At 50.7% G+C, this 17387-nt stretch overlaps 2 protein-coding genes across 8 annotated transcripts; both read right to left on the reverse strand.

The window, feature by feature from the left end:
- Nucleotides 1-1458: 1458 nt before the first annotated feature.
- JAML (junction adhesion molecule like) lies at nt 1459-11074 on the reverse strand. 7 transcript variants are annotated; one of them, XM_048063386.2, is made up of 8 exons: nt 8444-11074; nt 5943-6174; nt 4229-4392; nt 3634-3859; nt 3357-3486; nt 2820-2880; nt 2206-2301; nt 1459-2021 (listed from the first exon to the last, which is right to left on the reverse strand). In XM_048063386.2, the coding sequence occupies exons 2-8, from the start codon at nt 5983-5985 to the stop codon at nt 1860-1862; spliced, it is 882 nt and encodes a 293-aa protein (XP_047919343.1). In that variant the 5' UTR covers nt 5986-6174; nt 8444-11074; the 3' UTR covers nt 1459-1859. The 7 variants fall into 7 exon arrangements, with proteins under 7 accessions (XP_047919343.1, XP_047919342.1, XP_047919347.1 ...); XM_048063385.2 differs by having other exon boundaries at nt 5943-6231; XM_048063390.2 differs by having other exon boundaries at nt 4229-4312; nt 5943-9355.
- Nucleotides 9834-17386, reverse strand: MPZL3 (myelin protein zero like 3). Its single transcript, XM_048063394.2, is given in 7 exon segments — nt 9834-11158; nt 13154-13211; nt 14052-14217; nt 14869-15079; nt 16080-16246; nt 17223-17293; nt 17295-17386. Coding segments are annotated over 7 exon segments (777 nt in total). The 5' UTR covers nt 17372-17386; the 3' UTR covers nt 9834-11131.
- Between the last annotated feature and the right edge of the window lies 1 nt (nt 17387).

Genomic DNA, 17387 nt, shown 5'->3' on the forward strand with positions numbered 1-17387 from the left:
CCCAGCGTGATGCTGCCCCGCGATGCAGGGTCATGTCCTGAGCTGTGCCTGAGGGGCTTCGTCCCCCCTCGATGGGACCAAACAGCTCCTCAGCTCCATGCCCAGCGTGGCCAAGGAGCAGGTTTCTGCTGGGAGCCCCTCTTGGTGGGCAAGTTTGCTGCTGGAGCAAGCAGCGCTTGGGGCTCCTCTTCCCCCGGGGAGCAAAGTGCCCCAGGCATCACCCCATGGCACAGACCTCACCATGGAGGCTTCTGTGAGCTCCTGCAGCCCCCCCTACCTCTGGGGCCAAGCACTGCATCGCTCCTGGCCAGCCAGAGGCTGGTGACCCCGCGGCAGTTCCCCCTCCTGAGAGCCCAGCTGGGCCCAGGGACCCCAGAAACGCTCTCCCCGAGCAGGGCAGAGAGCAGAGGGACTGGCCTGGCCCCAAAAGAGCAGAGGATCCCGAGCAGGCTGCCTGCACAGCAGCCCAGGCAGTGTGCCTCAGTGGAAGCAGTCCAAGCCTGGGTTGAGGCTGCTGAGAACAGGGCTAGAAGGAGCCCACACGTGGCCTCATGGGGAGCAGAGCGCTGGTGACAGCAGCCCCTCGGCCACCTAGTCCTCCTGCCCGGGGCCACAGGACAGCGTAGTTTGCTGTGGCAGCACCAGCAAGGAGAAAGGTGAAGGATGCCCTGGAGCCAGAGCACATCAGGTCCCTGTGCATGGGGGCCATGGGGAGGGAGGGAGGGGACAGGGGAGAGGCCGGAGGGGCTCTGCATCCAGGAGGGTAAACCGCCAGAGAAAGAGCAGGGTGAACACAGACACTGCTGAGCAAACACACTGCACACTCAGCACAGTCTCACAGCCGTGCAGGGCAGGCAGAGCCCCCTGGAAGGGGTCCCACCTCCCTGCGAAGGCAGCAGGGGGTCACGGGGCACCCCCAGCACCCCGAAACCAGCTCTGTTCGCTGGTTCCTCCTGCTCAGCCTCAGGCAGGGAAAAGAGAGCAGGGTGTCGACGTGAACCAAGGAGTGCAGAGCGGCGCGGTGCTGCAGTGTGCCATCCAGCAGGGCCGGGAGGTGGTCCCCAGCCGCAGCGCTGCACCTGCAGGTGTCAAACATCTATCTTTAGGGCCAGGACGGCAGCCAGCACATGCCAAGACGGGGGCCCCAGAGGCCTCAGAGGGGTTCCTGGACTCACCCCGTGCAGGGCAGAGAGGCCCAGGGGTGGGCTGCGAGCAGAGGGGCGCGCAGGGGATATGTGTGAGTGGGATGCACGGGGGGACCCTGCTCCCCTCCATCCCTCGCAGAGCCAGGGCAGAGCAGGGGGGCTCGGTACAGCCCAGGCAGCCCCCTCCTGCTGCAGAGGGACCCCCTCTCAGCCCATTTCAGCTTATTGCTCCCCTCAGCCAGGCAGGTTTTGGCACGCTTCAACACCACATGTTTAAGCAGGAGGTTTAAAGGAAGCCAGCAAGAGGGAAGACCCCCTGGGCCTCGCTGAGTTTTATTATTTTCAGAAGATAACCACTGGCACGCCTGCACGGCTCCCACTGCGTCTCCCCCTCCCTTCCCCACCAGGCTGTCCTCGGAGTTCATTATCTCTGGTCCCGGAGCAGCATGGGCTGGGAGCGAAGCTGGAGAGTGAAGGCTGTGCCCCCTGTGTCCCCCTCGAGAGAGCAGGAGAAGAGAGCAACACATCTCCCTTGGTCCCGCTGCAGATAACGGGGATAGGACAAGCCCCAGCAGCAGCTCCGGCACGGAGATAAGAGCGAAGCAGCGACACTTCTTAGAAGAAGGGCTGACAGCAGCATAATGCTGGCCCACCAAAGGAACAAAGATGTCTTGAGCACACAGCTGGTTAAGGAGTTTACGTCCCCCAGCATGGCTACTTCCCGCTCTCCGGGGGACAGGGAAGGGCCTCCTGTGGTCTGCTGTAGGGGTCCTCGCTTGGTCTGTCATCCCATCTGCCCTCTTCCATCCACTCTGCCGGGATCACCCTCCTGGCCAGCTCCACGTAGATGCCGTTCTCACGGAAGAAAGAGGGGTGCTGCAAGGAGACAGGCTGTGAGTCCCTCAGTAGGCACCAGGGCCCATTTGGAGCGGGCAGGGACAAGGGATGCTGTTGGAAGGTCAGGCCTTGGACAAGACCACACTGGAGGGGAAAGACCCTACAGGTGCAGGAAGCCCCTGCCCGTGCCTGCCGCAGTTTGGGGCAGCTGCTCCCCCCTCACCATGGTTATGTAGGTCTCCTCAGCTTTCCTCTTCTTCCCTGTGTCCTGTTCCGCCTTGGGTACCTCAGCGCTGGGCATTGAGCAGTAAATCCCTTCCTGCGAGGGGGAGAGCAGGATGAGAGCCTTCTAACCCCAGTCATTTAGGCAGTGCCAACAGCCGCAGCACCTCATGAACAGCCTGCACAGGATTCCCTCCCGCAGCCCTGCGCCCCGTAGCACCCACCCCATGTCAGGAGCATCCCAAGGACACGCAGCTGTGGCTGCTCAGGAGGCAAGCTGCAGCCAGCCTGTGGGAGGACAAACCTGTCCCCAGCCCCAGTGAATGCCGGAGGAGCACTAACTCACCCCTGCATCAGTGCCTCCCCCTAACCGGGTCCCGAACTGAGCGGTGTCACCTGAGGCTCATCCCAACCTCCACCCAGTCGGTGGCACAGCAGGGAGCCTAGGTGGCCTCACGTGGGGACGGCCTCAGCCCCGGCCTGGCAGTGCTGGCTGTCCCATCCCTCCCCTCCTCTCACTGCACCTCCCTCTCTGGTTCCCACCAGGTGTGGACGTGTCCCCACCAGGGCAGGAGAGCTGTGCTCCCCTCCACTTGGCTCTGCCTGAGCTCTCACCTTGGCTTTGTCCTTGCTGCCTTCATTTCTGGTCCTCTCCAGGGCCGTGTTGGCTGCAGACCTTGAGGGAAAGCAACACCGGTGTCACCTCCGGCAGGACGCACCAGCTGCTCCTGCTGTCCTTGGTCCCCCCCCTCCTAGGACACTGGGACCCCTTCAAATGCATCTTGGCCAGGCCATCCCTGCTGCTGCCAGGCGAGGCTGGCTACCGAGGCGCACAGGGAGCTCATCGCGCTTTGCTCCCATCCCACGGACCCACAATGCCCAAAGCTGGCCCCCACCAAGAAGGGCGCAGGCTCTGCAGGCAGCAGAAAGCCCGGCAGCTTTGGGAGAAAAGGGGAGACCGGGCAGGGCAGCGTGACACTAGAGGGCAGCAGGAACCCACACCCTGCTTCGGGGGCAGGAGCACCCAGCGGGGCCGTCTGCTTCCCCGCAGCTCCAGCAGGTCAGGGTAGTGCCTGGCCAGGGAGAACACGGCAGGAGAGATACAAGGAGGTGCTCTGCTCAGCCCCATAAACCCAAAGCTAATGTCAGTACCTCTTCCTCAGGGTGCGTCCTGCCAGGAATGCCAACACGATGGCCACAGAGCCACAGCCCACAGTCACAGACCAAAGCCCGGTGTCTCCCAGGACCGCAGAGCCCTGGGCACTCGCTGCTCCTTGACCTGCTGGGGAGACACCAAGGCAGGGGCTGGTACCCGCAGGGATCTGGCACTACTGCCTGAGAATCATGGTGGCAGCTCTGGAAGCCTCCCGGAGCCTCTGCGAGGGGTCAGAAGGGTGACAAGCGAGGGGAGGCACTGCGGGACACGTACCTCTCTGTGCCATGGGGCTGATGTGCAGCACCGTGTGGTTCTTGAAGATGCTGCTCTGCTGGAGCAGCCGGATCTCACACAGGTACTTGCCGCTGTCGTTCACCTGCACGTCCCGCAGCTCAATAGAGCCGTCCCAGCGGGAGATGTCCCCCTGCCACTGCACCCGGTCCCGGAAACGGCCCACGGAGATGCTACAGTTGCTGTAGTAATAAAACACCATCTCCTCCTGCCGGGACACAGAGAACTTCAGGTGAACGGAGCCCACGGGACAGGGCACTGCCCTGCATTCATTCCCTGCTGGAGAGCAGGGTCTGCAGTCTCTCCCTCTCCCCCCGTGCAGCACTCCCCACGCACCAGAGCCCGCCTCACACCCACATCTTCCTGGAAAGCCCCATGACACAACACCCAGTGCCAGGGTTCCCCAGCAGCCTGGGGCACAGCAGCACACAGCTGGCAGATGGGGAACCTTCCTCCCGTGGCAGCCGGGGCCAGGCAGCTTCCCCAAAGCCCCCCAAAAGCAGCAGGGCTGCTTCACTCACCCTCCCCTGCCACCGGCCCCCCTCTGCCCCCCACCGACCCCCTGGTCCTGACCCACCTTCTGTGTGCCCGCTCGTGGCACGTGCAGCCAGTCCACCTTCACCATCGTCCAGCTCTCGTCTGCCGCGTCTCGGAGCAGGCACTGCAGCAGGACAGAGTTCCCAGTGCTGGCCTGAAGCTGAGGCTCTGTGAACACCCAGCCAGCCGACCCGCTGCATCTCTCTGCCAGGCACAAGGACAGCAGGATGAGTCCGGGGAGGACAGCCAGGTGCAGCCCGCCTGTCCCCATAGGCGTCTCCTCTCCAGACAAACGCGGGGCTAGCGGCACTGCCCAGTCCGGAGCACAGCAGGGAGGCCCTGTGGCCGAAGCCTCTCCCTGACCCCTGCTTCTGGCGTGCCTGGGATGCGGGGCAGCACATCCTCCCAGCCACCAGACACCAAGGGCTGCTGCGCTCACTGAACAAGCCTCATAGAAGGGAAGTGGGGAAGGCACCTCAGAACTTGTCGCTCAACCCCAGCCCTCTGTGTCTTGGAGCCAAAGGCTGCAGCTCCTGCATGGTTGCTCCTGTGAGTCACTGGCTGGGAGAACCAGTGCCACTCTCATCTACAAGAGGCCAGGGGCAACTCAACCCCTTCACACGAATTTCAGTTCCTCCTTTCACAACCTGCCCATTTGCCTTCCTTACCTCTTGCTCACAGGCTCCTGACCTCGGCTTGAATGCATCTGGCCACATAACTACCACTAAGGGTTTCTAGAGAAGTGGGGCAGTGGAAAACAAGACCAAAGCAAAACAAAACAAGACAAAACAGAGGAACATCAGAAAGGACAGAGCTGACAAAACTAGCATGAGGAAGTTGCTGCCATGGGATGGAGGGGGGGGGGCCACAAAATATGTGTTAGGAATGGGAAACAAGCAGGGCAGAAAAGATGCCTTAAATTTGTCATGAGAAAGCCTCTGTGCCCCCAAGTCTGTGAGATCAAAATGGCAACAGAGAGAGGCACCTGCTTGCCTGGTGAGACAGGGCAGAGCAGAGCTGTGGAAATGCTACAGGAGGAAAGCTCCACCAGCTGCAAGGGAGAGAGAGAAGCATTAGCAGAACCCAGCCAGAAGAGCAGCTGAGTCTCTATCACTCGTCTGTCCAGGACTAGGTGAGCTGGTTCAGCTGGGAGCCACTCAGGCAGGTACGTTTTACCTGGTGCCTTAGCCACTCTGCTCAGTCCTTCCACGAGCCACCAAGGGCTGGGCCCTGGCAAAGCCCCAAGTACTTGTCTGATGCCCTGTAAATAATAAATGCAAAGTGCTACAGCTTCCCAAACTGGTTTCTTTTGGGCTTGACCAGCTGCGGAGCCAAATATGAGCAATATTTGCCAGCAGCAGAGACCAAGCGAGCCAGTTGCCTTGAGCAGAGCCAAAATCAATAGCTTGGAAACCTTTCCCTGTACTTATGCTTGGTAAAGCTGTTTTACTTCTTCCAAAGCCTTGGAGCCTCTTAGAGTAAATACAGGCCTCCACACAGGGATGATGGATGCTGTTGCAATTCCAAGCCTATATATATATATATATATATATATATGGGAGTTGTGCAGGAAGGAAATATGCAGCACACAGACACCAGGGAAGTCATTGGTATGCTTAATGTTCCCAGCCCTGTGTACCTGCAAAGTCCCAAGAGGTTCTCACAGCAGAAAGAGAGGAAACAAGAGGTCTTTCAGCAAAGGCAGAGGAAAGCTGGCAAGGTAGATAAAGCCACCAGAAGGACTTACAGCTTACCCAGCAATGCCAGCACCAGAGTCAGGCTCAACATCACCTTCATCCTATTCTAAGCGGAGCAGCAGAGGTGACACATGCACCAGACTCCCCTCGGGAAGGACACCAACTGCTTGCAGCTGAGCTGGACCCCTGGGTTAGTAAAAGACTTCCTCTAGTTCTTCGGAGGCGGACACGATCTTTGCTCCCCTGGATGTTCAGCTTCTCAGAGTTAGCCACCGTCCCAGCTAGGAGCCTACGATTCAGTGAAGCACAGCTGTCAGATGTGTCTGGTTTGAGACTGCTCCGAGCCCTAGAAAGGAAGAAAGAGACTGGGGGAGGGCTCAGTCTGAAATACCTTTGCATTTCCCCTAACTAATGTATCTTTCCGGTGGTTTGGGGGTCGAGTCCCCAGTATCTCAGCTGAGATCTTCACGATGTTAACTGCTGAAAAAACAATGGGATGGTTTTTTCTCCTACAGACTCAGACAAGTTTGAATACGGATCCCAAAATCACAAGCTCCCTGCCCTAGAAATAACCTCCTTGCTCCAGGGCACTGCACATCGTGAAAAGTTCTGCCAGAACCTTTTGGGATCTATCCAAACAGTGCCACGTTTTGACACTGTATTCCGTTTGACCCACTGCGTGTCTTTAAAAATCAAGTTGTGCCTCCTTTCTATACCGTGCAGACATCCTGCAGCCCAAGGAAGAACCACCTGTCACCAGCAGGAACGTGCTAGCCGGTGTTCATGCACAGATCACAGGCAGGTAAGAGCCAGTACCCTGCTGCTCGTTGTGTCTCTGCTCCATGATTCAAAGCTATGCCTGTTCAAAACTGGTAAACATTGTTAAGGGCAAAAAGTTACTGAGAAAAACCCTCTAGCTTGGGGAGCCTGCGCTTTCAACTGTTTGACCTTAGGCTGCCATCACCCATATATGTTTTTCAATACGGGCACGTCTGCTGCAGGAATAAAACCAAGAAGAGATGAATCATATCCGTAATCTCATTAGCTTCTCTCGTTTTTCCTCCGCTGTGAAAGCCAGAGGCCCTCTAGACCAGCTTCACTAAAGCTTGGATTTGGGAAAGGTCCCAGCTGCTCGCCCCAACAAACCATCCAGAGGAGTCAGAGGAAATACGTAAGGCGAACACCTGAAATTTCTCCTACCACCCGGAGATCCGCTGCTCCCTTCAGCACTGCGCAACAGAAAGCCACAGCGACGGCCCTGCAGCTGGGGGCACCAAGCTTCTGGAGACAGCGCCTACACCCTCTGCACTCCCTACAGAACCGAGAGTGAAAATAACACCGCATGCAAATGGCTGGCAGGGGCTGCAGGGTGGCAAGGGGGACATGCCAGCCCTGTGCAGCAGCATGACAGCGAACACGGATCAGCAAGAGCGAGCAGGGTGCAGTGAGCGCCTCCGCCCTGCCACTGCTGATCCCCTGCTAAAACTTCCGTCTCTTTTCATGGCCAGACTTGTTTCCCAGACTCCTTTTTTATTTCTAAATACATTTTTCTCAGTGAAGGAAGCTCAGAAACACTCTTACAGGTTCAGACAAGACTGCAGGCCCCGAGTTAGCTGCATGGGTCTGTTCTAAGTTGGCTAACAGTCACGAAGGTTTTGCAGGCAGCACACGGCGTCGCTGCCTACAGTCTGTGACGCAAAACCACCTCTGCTTTTCACCATCCTCCCCTTCCACAAACAAAATCCTTAAAAGTGGCTGCAAGCCTTCTGTAATTCTCTCAAATGCGCCTTTCAAAACCCATGACCTGTTTGGGGGCTGGGTTTTGTGGAGGTGGAGGGGAGAGAGTTGTGTGGTTTGACTACGCTGTTTGCATTTCTGCCAAGACCCAATTTGCTGCATAACCTGCACTTGTGCACACATGACCTAGAAACACAGCACAATTCATGCTCACCTCGTGCACAGCGCCTCAGTGCAGCAGGCCTGAGCAGCCTACTTTCCTCCTCTTGTTTGTTCAGCTATGCTGCTAAACGCCTTAGAACTCCACCAGAGATACGCTTCCCCAGTACCACCCTCAATCCAGGAATCAAAACTACACCGAGCTTTTAAAATCCCTCAGCACACAGAAGCCTGTGTGCAGGATACGTACACTCAGAACTTCAAAGGTTCTCTGTCGCTGACTTAGTGAAGCTTTGGTTCTTATTTGCCGTCAAATCCTTCCTGGACTTCTTACACTATTTCTCAGAATAAATTCTGGTCCTGTCTTGGAACACACTTTTGCAGGCTCTCCCTCAGCAGCAGCAAGCAGGTGCTGTGCGTGCACCAGCTGAAGACAGCACCCAACGACCCAGGCTGTTACAGATATTACAATGCTGACATATCCAAATCCCTCCGCAGGACAACAGACTTTACTAAGTGGATTGAAGAAGAAATACGTAGATGCCACATTGCCTTCACATTTTCCTATGTAGGATCTGAATTCTGAGCACTCCTATGTCTCCCTAATCTTTACAGGACAAAGAAACAAAATAATGTAGGTATTAGAGCAAAAATTTACTCACCCGGTGTGTTTTGGGGCAGTCAACTTGTCTCTTGCACAAAGGGCTCTTCAGTGACTTATTTGGAGCCTCTGAATTAATCAGGTGCTAAATGTTCTTGATGTTGTGCGTGCAAGACATGGAAAACATAACAGTCTTTGGTTTCGTGTCTCTTATTTAAGTTCAGTTTGGTGGTCACTTTTAACTCGCAAGAGGAAGTTGAGAACTACATCGAGGGTACTGGCAAATCACAAGGCAGAAGCGACTGCTACAGAGGTGAGAAGAATGACAGATGCATTTGCCTGGGAGCACATGGTGGGAACGCAGCTTCCAAAGAAGACAGTCCAGATACAAGATGTGGCTGGGTCCGACTCCTTTCGCCACAGCAAACTGAGCCATCATTCATTACGTGAGAAGTCAAGAACAAAGAAATTCTTGGCAAGAAACCCTTTTGCAGCCTGTGCTCCCTTCTGGCTTTCTCTTTGGGAATCCAGTTCAAGAACAAGCAGTGCAGCACCTCATCAGTCCCATAGGCTGGGTCTTGTCCCGGTGAGGTATCACCAAGAAGCAACACCAAGTAACTCTGCTGAGCGTTCCTGCTGCTACGGTCAGGGGCCAGAGATAAGCACGCATCTTACTGGTGAAAGAGCCACTGCCAGGATGCGTTTCACATCATGGCCAGCTTCTCTCTTTTGGAACACAGGCAGGACACACAGCACTGACTGCTTTGAGCTTGCACCCCCTCCTCAGTCACTCTGAAATCTTATTTTCATCCTTCCTTTTCCTATAGAGTACCACAGCAATCACTGTTCACTACCCCAGCATCAGTGGTACACAGAGCAACTTCCACTCAGCGAGCAGAGGGAGAGAAAGATAAATCTTATCCATGCTCAAAACCATTTTTGATCCAGAACACCATTAGCTTCAACGTGGCAATTCAGCTTTGCACCAGAAAGATTTGCCCAGGATTTAGCCTGCTCTTTGCAAAGAGTGGAAGGCACATCTTCTGGAAAACAAGTTATTCATTTCCACAAAGAACTGTCTGATGTACTAGGGCCGAAAGTGGAACAATAAAGCCACTTCCTCTAGGCTGCAGATCCCACTAACATCCTTTCTCAGGACAGTTTTAGTTGTAGAAACATTGTGTCATCACAGAGCACAACCTTTTTAAATATTACTTTATTGTAGACAGGAGAAAAATAAATTTCTTTATCTGAAGAAACAGATCTACAGCTAACCTGCTTTGCAGGCAGGAACTCCACACCTGCGAACAGCAGCCGTCACTGAGCTGCTGAAGGGGGCCTCAGTACGCCTTTTCCCAACATCCCATGGCAGGTTTTATAGCTAAGCAACAAAACACGATGGCAGTTTTACACGTTCAACTATATCCACCTGTACTCAGCCAAACAAAGTCTAGAATAAAACAATGCAATTTATTGGCAACGGCACATAAAAGCCACCAGTAAACTTGAAACATATGGAAGACGACTATTTGATTGGTGCCACATACCAAAAGGAAGAAAAAACCAGCAGCTCTTTAGGTGTTAGAACAGAGCTGTGAGAGCCCCCCCGGAGTACTGCACCCAGACTGCGGAGCCCCCAGCACAAGAAAGATGTGGATTTGTTGGAGCAGGCCCAGAGGAGGGCCACAAAAGATGACCAGAGGACTGGAGCACCTCTCCCATGAAGAACGCCATTCTATGAATTCCGCTGCTCCCTGCTATACGCTATTGGGCAAGGTTGGTGGTAGAGAAAGTAGTCTCTTTTCTACAGGGCAGTAATGACACATGTTTAACTGTTTCCCAAAAATGAACCGTTTCACTAGAAGAGGGGAGGAACAAGACAGTTCTTCTGAACATGGAACATCCCTTGGCACGATTCCTTGAGTCAGTAGTTGAGGTAGACGGGGTTACATTTCCACAGACACAGAGTCCTCATTTGCATTTCTGATTTAAAAAGAATAAGGTGTATATGAATTGTGCTTCATGTCTGCAAGTAGATGTACCTAGTAACGCAGCTGTTCCAGTAAAAAGATAAAGCTCAACAATGTAAGGTAACACTGCTGTGCAGATGGCAACTTAAAATAAGAAGACAGTAGGAACAAAATGGTGATCCTGTAATTAAGTGGTAGATCAAGCCAAGAAGCAATTAAAAACCAGTAGGTTCTCTTTGCTCCAAGACAAAGGATGCCATATACCAACTCAATCAGGCTTTTTTAAGTCCTTTGCTAGTATGTTGCAAAAAAAATGAGAAGAATATGTTGTCAGTGCTTGACGATGATCACCTTACAGAGCCGACGTGTCACTCTGGAGTAGTCTGTTCTTCAGGCAAGTTGAATTCAAGGGTGCAGGAAAGGAGGGATATCACCAACCACAGAGGAAACAAATTAGGAAGTAAACTAAGAGACAAACACTGTCAGACTGCTGGTAGGAAATAGGCTGTACAGCTGTAGGCACCGAGGTTTCTGTAGGCACTGGAGAAGGGAGGTTTCAGGAAAATTCCCCCCACCTCCCCCAATAAGTTAAAAAGAAGCTCAAAATAATGATTTTTGAAATATGTAAGAGTGAATTATCCCATCAGCATTATTATTCCCATATACCAAGATGAGAACAGGTCCTTCAATCTGCATTGGTTATCCAGCAGCCTCCGTATTTTCTAGCCAAGATTTTCAGCATTGTAATTTTGTTCTTTATCCATAAATTTGATCTTTTATCAGTACGGCTCTTCCTCATCTGTGTCCTAAAGAGAGCGTATGAAGAGAGAAATTGAGACTACGTACAAAGACATGAAACAAGTAATGAATTTGACAAAAAATTTAAGTCTGCTAGGCTTCAGACAAGAGCATAAATGCTTTCCAAATTGCTGGTGTGCTTGAACAAATTAGGACTTGTAGTTATATGAACACTTGTAGCTAAATCCGTTTGACTTACCACAGACAGACAAATTGCCACTGCATCAACACACGTAATCTGTTTTAAAAGAAGTAGCAGCTAAAGCTTAAGCAAAAGACAAAGTGCAGAAAGACGTCTTCTTAAAATGCACCCCTAACTCCTGCAGAGCAGATCCAGAGCAGAACAAGCTGTTGGGTTTTTCAGCTCTGAACAACCACGTACTCTCAGATCCCCATCATCTATTGTTCTAACCACAGTAATGATTTGATGGCATCCTCAGAACCCAGCTCTGCAGCCCTCAGCTTGAAAGAAGCTCAAACATACGAGCCCTATATGGGAAATCTTACCAATTTTGCAGTAATCTCAATTACAAACAATTTTTCATCAACTTCGCTATTTTAACTATTTGGTAAAGTATTAAGCATGAGGAAGTGTTTTATAGAAACCTCAAAAAGTAGACTCAGTATAGTGAGTGAGATAGTGTTCAGAGAGTTGTTAAGATGAATATCAGAACAAAGTATCAAACCAATGACAAATTACTCAACGCAAAAGCACCAGAATTACATTCAAGTTTGCCTGCTCTCAAAGGATGAGAAAACATTTTTCAATCTTTAAAATCTTCATCTAGTAGCATGTCTCACTGTATCTGAGCTCCCACCTTTTCCCAATCTCTCCACTTGCAACAAAGCAAAGGTACCTCCCTGCTCCCCAGCACGTCACTTGCAACAGCCTTTCCACCTCCCTTTGCAACTCTCTCTTTTGAATAAAGCATCTTCTGCTTCCTGCGTCTCTCAAAGCTCTTGTTGCCAATACTGCTGCTTTGTAACTGCTGTGAAGAATTATAAATATTTCATACATAAATTGTATATTTGCTCATTCTTCATTCTATATCTATTAAAGCGTAGAAACAATCAGCACACATCAGTCTGAAAGCTCATACATTTACTACATTTTAAAATCACTGGCATTAGAACAGTGAATCAAGCAATACATTTAAATCCTCCTTAACATACTTCCTGACTGCGTATAAAAGATGTAAAGCTGCATCTGTGGTAAGCTTGCTCTGTAGGACACCAGGTTAAAAAACAAGCACACTCTCCAAGTATGCATATTAGTGAGCTTACTCTGGAATGTGTCACACTCAGTGTTGTGGCTGCTAATGCTAGCACACACAACTCAGACATATATTTTGCACAAGAAATACAGCAGATGGCAAACATCCAGTAGTTCCAGCACAACACATCGGATTATCAGAGGCTTGTTGTTAGGGTATAGCAAGTGAACAGTTAGAGAACACCACCCATTTCACGAAGCAAACAAACTAAACACCCCACAAAAACAAACACAAAACCCACAAGAGTTCAGCAGGACTCTGTTGTGATCAATACGTTCTAAGGAAGACCTGTAAGAAAGACAGAAGGCAACACCCTACCATCCTTGCAGGAAACAGGGTATAGAAGCGTTACTGCCTCCACACCTCACCATAGCCCTGTCAGACCCCAAACTGGTTATGCAGAGCCTGATAGAAACTACACAGTGCAGTGGTTAGCACTTAAAATTCTTAATATTCGTCTTGAAATGTCAGCTTCCATCTAAAGTCAAATGAAAAAAAAACAGTTTGGGGGATCTCAGGACTGCTCCCGCTACCAGTAATGCAGCATGACCAGCAGTTCTTATACCCGATACCCAAAATGTGGAAATCACCATGGAGCATAAGCATAGCCAAATGGGACTGTTCTCTGAAGCCCAGAGAAATTATCAACAGCTCTGCCTGCTGCTCTTGCACCTCCTCTGAGCGCTGATCTTAACAAAACCACTTATGAAAACACCAACTTTCACTTACCACACAGTTCAAACACCAGGCTTTCAGTCGCCCTGAGCAGGTGTCTGTGTGTTCAGACCTGGAGAACAAACACAGGATGAGGATGGACTTTTCCCCACCACCACACACTAATATCTCCTATGGACTACGAATTCTACTTCTACCACACTGAACTGTGGCTCTGCATAACAAACCCCAAAAGAATTGAGTGTCAGGTCTCTTTTTTCAAAGGCAGACATTTCATACAACAAGTGCCATGAAGAATGCAAGAGGTGACTTTTGGCTGGAAAATCTTACTACAATAAATCAAAACATTGTATTAAAAGTCCAGTTCTAGAATTTAGCACAGAAGGAATTCTTTGCAAAAACAGGTGCAACTCCAGCAGTTGCAGCGTGGCTTTACTGCTGTCACTACAACACCATGCGGACCCTTCCCAACACACAGTCCTCTCCAATTCAGATGGAAATCCAGTCTCCAGAGCCTGTTCAGGACTTGGCAGCTGTGCTCAGGCCATCACTGAGGGAACCAGATAGCATTATTCGGTTTGTCTCGTTGCTACGGATCTTTCACACACCAAAACACAACCCGTAAAACCCACAAAAGCAAAATATCTTTTGCTGATTTAAGCAAAATAAATCTGACTGCAGAAGTGAAAGACTACCTAATCCTTAACTGCTTCAGTTTCGTGGCTTCACACCATTGACAGAAAGAGGGATGTACTGCACTTACTTCATGCTCCAAAATAGGGATTTTCCAAAGCTTTCTACTCACTAGCTAAATTATGCTCATAGAGAGGAAGATCTCAGTGGCCAACCTGCAGATGCTGACAGCTATGAAATGAAGGACTGGAGAGAATCATTGGCCGGTGTCAACAGGCCGAGGTGGAAAAACAGGCTTTAGGTTCCAGACACAACTTACTCATCAGACACTTCAATAGAGGATTTCTTGCAGCCAGATTTTTTTTTCTCCTTTAGCAATCCAGATTTCCTTCCCAACCTCACCAACATCAGAATGACCACAATGATGGAAGGGAGAAATACTAAAATGGACAGCAGCACCGCTGAAGTCAGCTGGAAGGAAAGGCCTGCGGGATAGACAAAGAACAGACCAGCTGTAACAGTAGTAAAATACTGCTTTCTTAAGTCTCTGTGAAAAACATTCATCCAGGAAGGACTGAGAGCCTTTTCATACACAGCCCAGGGCTCGTAAATTTGAAACAACTCGTCTCGGACTCTGTAGGACTCTTATCACATATCCAACACAGTAGGATGTTTTTTATATGCAAAAAAATCCAAAGGCGGGCAGGTCATGACATAGCTTTGTCAGCGTGTCCAAACTTCAGATTCGGGGTAGTTCTCACACACAGAGCAGACAAGGAAACGAAGTATTACTAAGAATCAGCGTTTGTGGCGTGACAGAATTTTTAGACCAGTACTTCCCAAAAATCTCACTTATTCTACTGCCGCAATATTTGGAGACTGGAATTTGTGAACAAGGACTGATTTTTGATTTGTTATCAGCACAGCTTCCTCCATCCCTTCCTGCCCCCAATAAATTCAGTGGTTCTCTACGTATTTAGCAAAGAAAGAAGGGCTGAGGTAATTCTTGCTGTAATTCTTACATGGAAATCCAGGGAACCAATCTCATGTGCAATGCTCAGATTTTTAAGGTTCTGATGAAGCTACAATGCAGCTGTATCACACAGGTGAGAGCACGCCATGAAATGGAGGCTTACCCCTCTCCGTAACTATCAGCACTGTCTGGGGAATGTTGTGGTACACATCTGGAGGATTCTTCACACTGCAGATGAACGTCCCATTGTCACTCATCACAGGGCTTTGGATAGCGATGGAAGCATCACCCTTGGCAATATTCCCAACCCAGGATATCCTGTCTTTGAACTTTCCCACTGTTGTTGGGTAGGCAACTGACTGATAATGAAAAATCTAAAAGAAGGGAAAGACAATAATTGCTGTAATAAAACACTCCTCTAAGAAATCAAACTACTTTTTGGATTGTAAACGTAAAGGAAGACATACTAACAAGTCAGAAAGAATAGCTTGCACACAGGAGACTCTCCAAGTTCCTATCTGGTAATTCTAAATCTGTCCCATTTCATTAGAACTCCAAAGCTTTTATCTACCAGCCATGGCACTGACATATGTCATCATCACCCTTCTGACCAGCTTGTTCCCCTCAGCAGATCTGTAGCTGAGGAGTATGTTCCTTGTGTCACGCAAGACAGAGCATGGCAGTTCTTCAGAATTTGCTTCCTGCACTTTGGCACTTCCTGCCCTACCAGTGAAGACTTAGCAGACCTGATTTCATACGGGCAGCACCCTTTTATTCCAGATACAGGGATACCACTATGAGTTCAAACTCTTCAGGAAGTGTTAGTCACTGGTAAACTGTAAAGATACGCATTTTCTGTTTCTGCCTTGAATGAGAGGCTTCCAGCTGCCTTTTTGATTTGTGTATTTATGCTTACATTTCAAAGTGCTGCTGCCAAGACAAGTAGCAGCCCATAAACCTCAGAGGCTGTCATCATCACTGTCTTCAGTGTCACTGCACACGTTTTTAGCACTCCAAGGTAAAATCAGGAGTACATTGCATCACAGAATTAATAGGGTATAGCTGCCTTCAAGAAAGCTCCCACTCAAATGTTTTACAGTCATTCTACGTATAGCTGTAGCATACAATGCAGTGCTTGTGTCAAAACCCAAAGGTTTACAAAATTACCTCTGTGCAACTACACATTTACGTTGAAAATTTTTTACCCAAAGAACACTAAAGCACTGATGGGAAAGAAGGCAATGAGCAGAATCCCGCACTTCAAAGGGCAGAATAAGCATAGCAGGGCAAACGGGAAAAAAATACCATCAGATTTTCAACATACACAGAGACCTGGTCAATCTTCACTAGAAGAAGATTGCCTCCTTCACTTACTGTCTCCATGTGACCACCCGTGAGGGGCCGGTACGTCCAGTCCACTGTCAGACTCTCAGTGATGGGAGAAATGGATTTGAACGTGCATGACAGCAGTACTTTTTCACCAACGAATGCTCGCACTTTAGAACTGGCTTTAATATCCAGGGAAAAAGCATTGCAGATACCTTTTGGAACAAGCACAAAAGACAAGGATTAGGTTGTTGTTATTTGTGAGGCACAGGAGTGATGATGCCCCAAACATACTGATGGATGTGCAGCTTAACCCCAGTCTGAAGAGTGAAGCACAGTAGTGACTATCACCCCCATAATGAAACCAAAGCAAAGCAGATCATTTCCCTAACCTATTCTCTTAGCCTTGAAAAGTATTTATCTTGAAAATACCACCAAAAGCATACAGAATTTTAGACATGGAGGTAAGGAAGTTTTAGAGGCAAGAAACCAATTCAACCAGCCCTCTGAGGAAGTGCAACTGCTAGCTTTAGACTACCTCAAGGTAGTTCTGACTCAGCGTGCCTTACCCCAAAGTGATGCAGCCAGTGACTTGCACGCGCACTGGGTTACGAGGCATACTGCAATGGTAAATGACCTTCATTTTTCGTTTTCAGCATGTCACGAAACTCCCGCCTCGTTCCCCTGCTGCGATGCCCCAGCCAGGGAGGCAAACTGCCTGCCCTGCAGGAGCATGGTCCGAATCCTCCCTTTCACAAACCTCCGGCTCCCGTTCGTGAAGACTTTCAGGGCGATACCCTGCCTTAGGTTCTGCTCTAATTTTCACAGCTGACACTTGAACGATAGCAGGCGCACATTTCTATCGAGCGCCGCCAATTCCTGTGCAAGTTTGTAGTACTGCAAACACCTCTGCCAATATTCAATTCAAACAATACAAAACATAGCGCATCGAGAAAAAAAATAATACTTTTCTTGCCAACTGGAAATGTTAATATCTCAAGCGTACCGAGCAGAGAGGGGAATAAGGTGGCATAGGAGCGGAGGGCAGAGCGCAGGGTGAGGAAAGCAAGCCCCGCAGCCCCGATCCGCGCCGTGCCCCGGCCGGGGGCGGCCCCACACCGCCCCTCCGCAGCTCTCCCCCCCCCCCCGCCCCCCCCGGAGGAGCAGAAAAACCCGCCCCGGCCCCGTTACCGAGCAGGATCAGGGCCCCCCGCGGGAGGAGAAGGCCGCCGGCGGCCGCCGCCCCGCCGCCCCGCATGCCGCTCAGCGCCGCAACATGGCGGCTCACCTGCCCAGGTGAGGGCGGGGGCCGCCCCAAGATGGCCGCGCCGCGTCGCCATGGCGACGGGGCCTCGC

This window comes from Anser cygnoides, chromosome 21 (genome assembly GCF_040182565.1).
Source record: "Anser cygnoides isolate HZ-2024a breed goose chromosome 21, Taihu_goose_T2T_genome, whole genome shotgun sequence".
Classification (NCBI taxonomy): domain Eukaryota; kingdom Metazoa; phylum Chordata; class Aves; order Anseriformes; family Anatidae; genus Anser; species Anser cygnoides.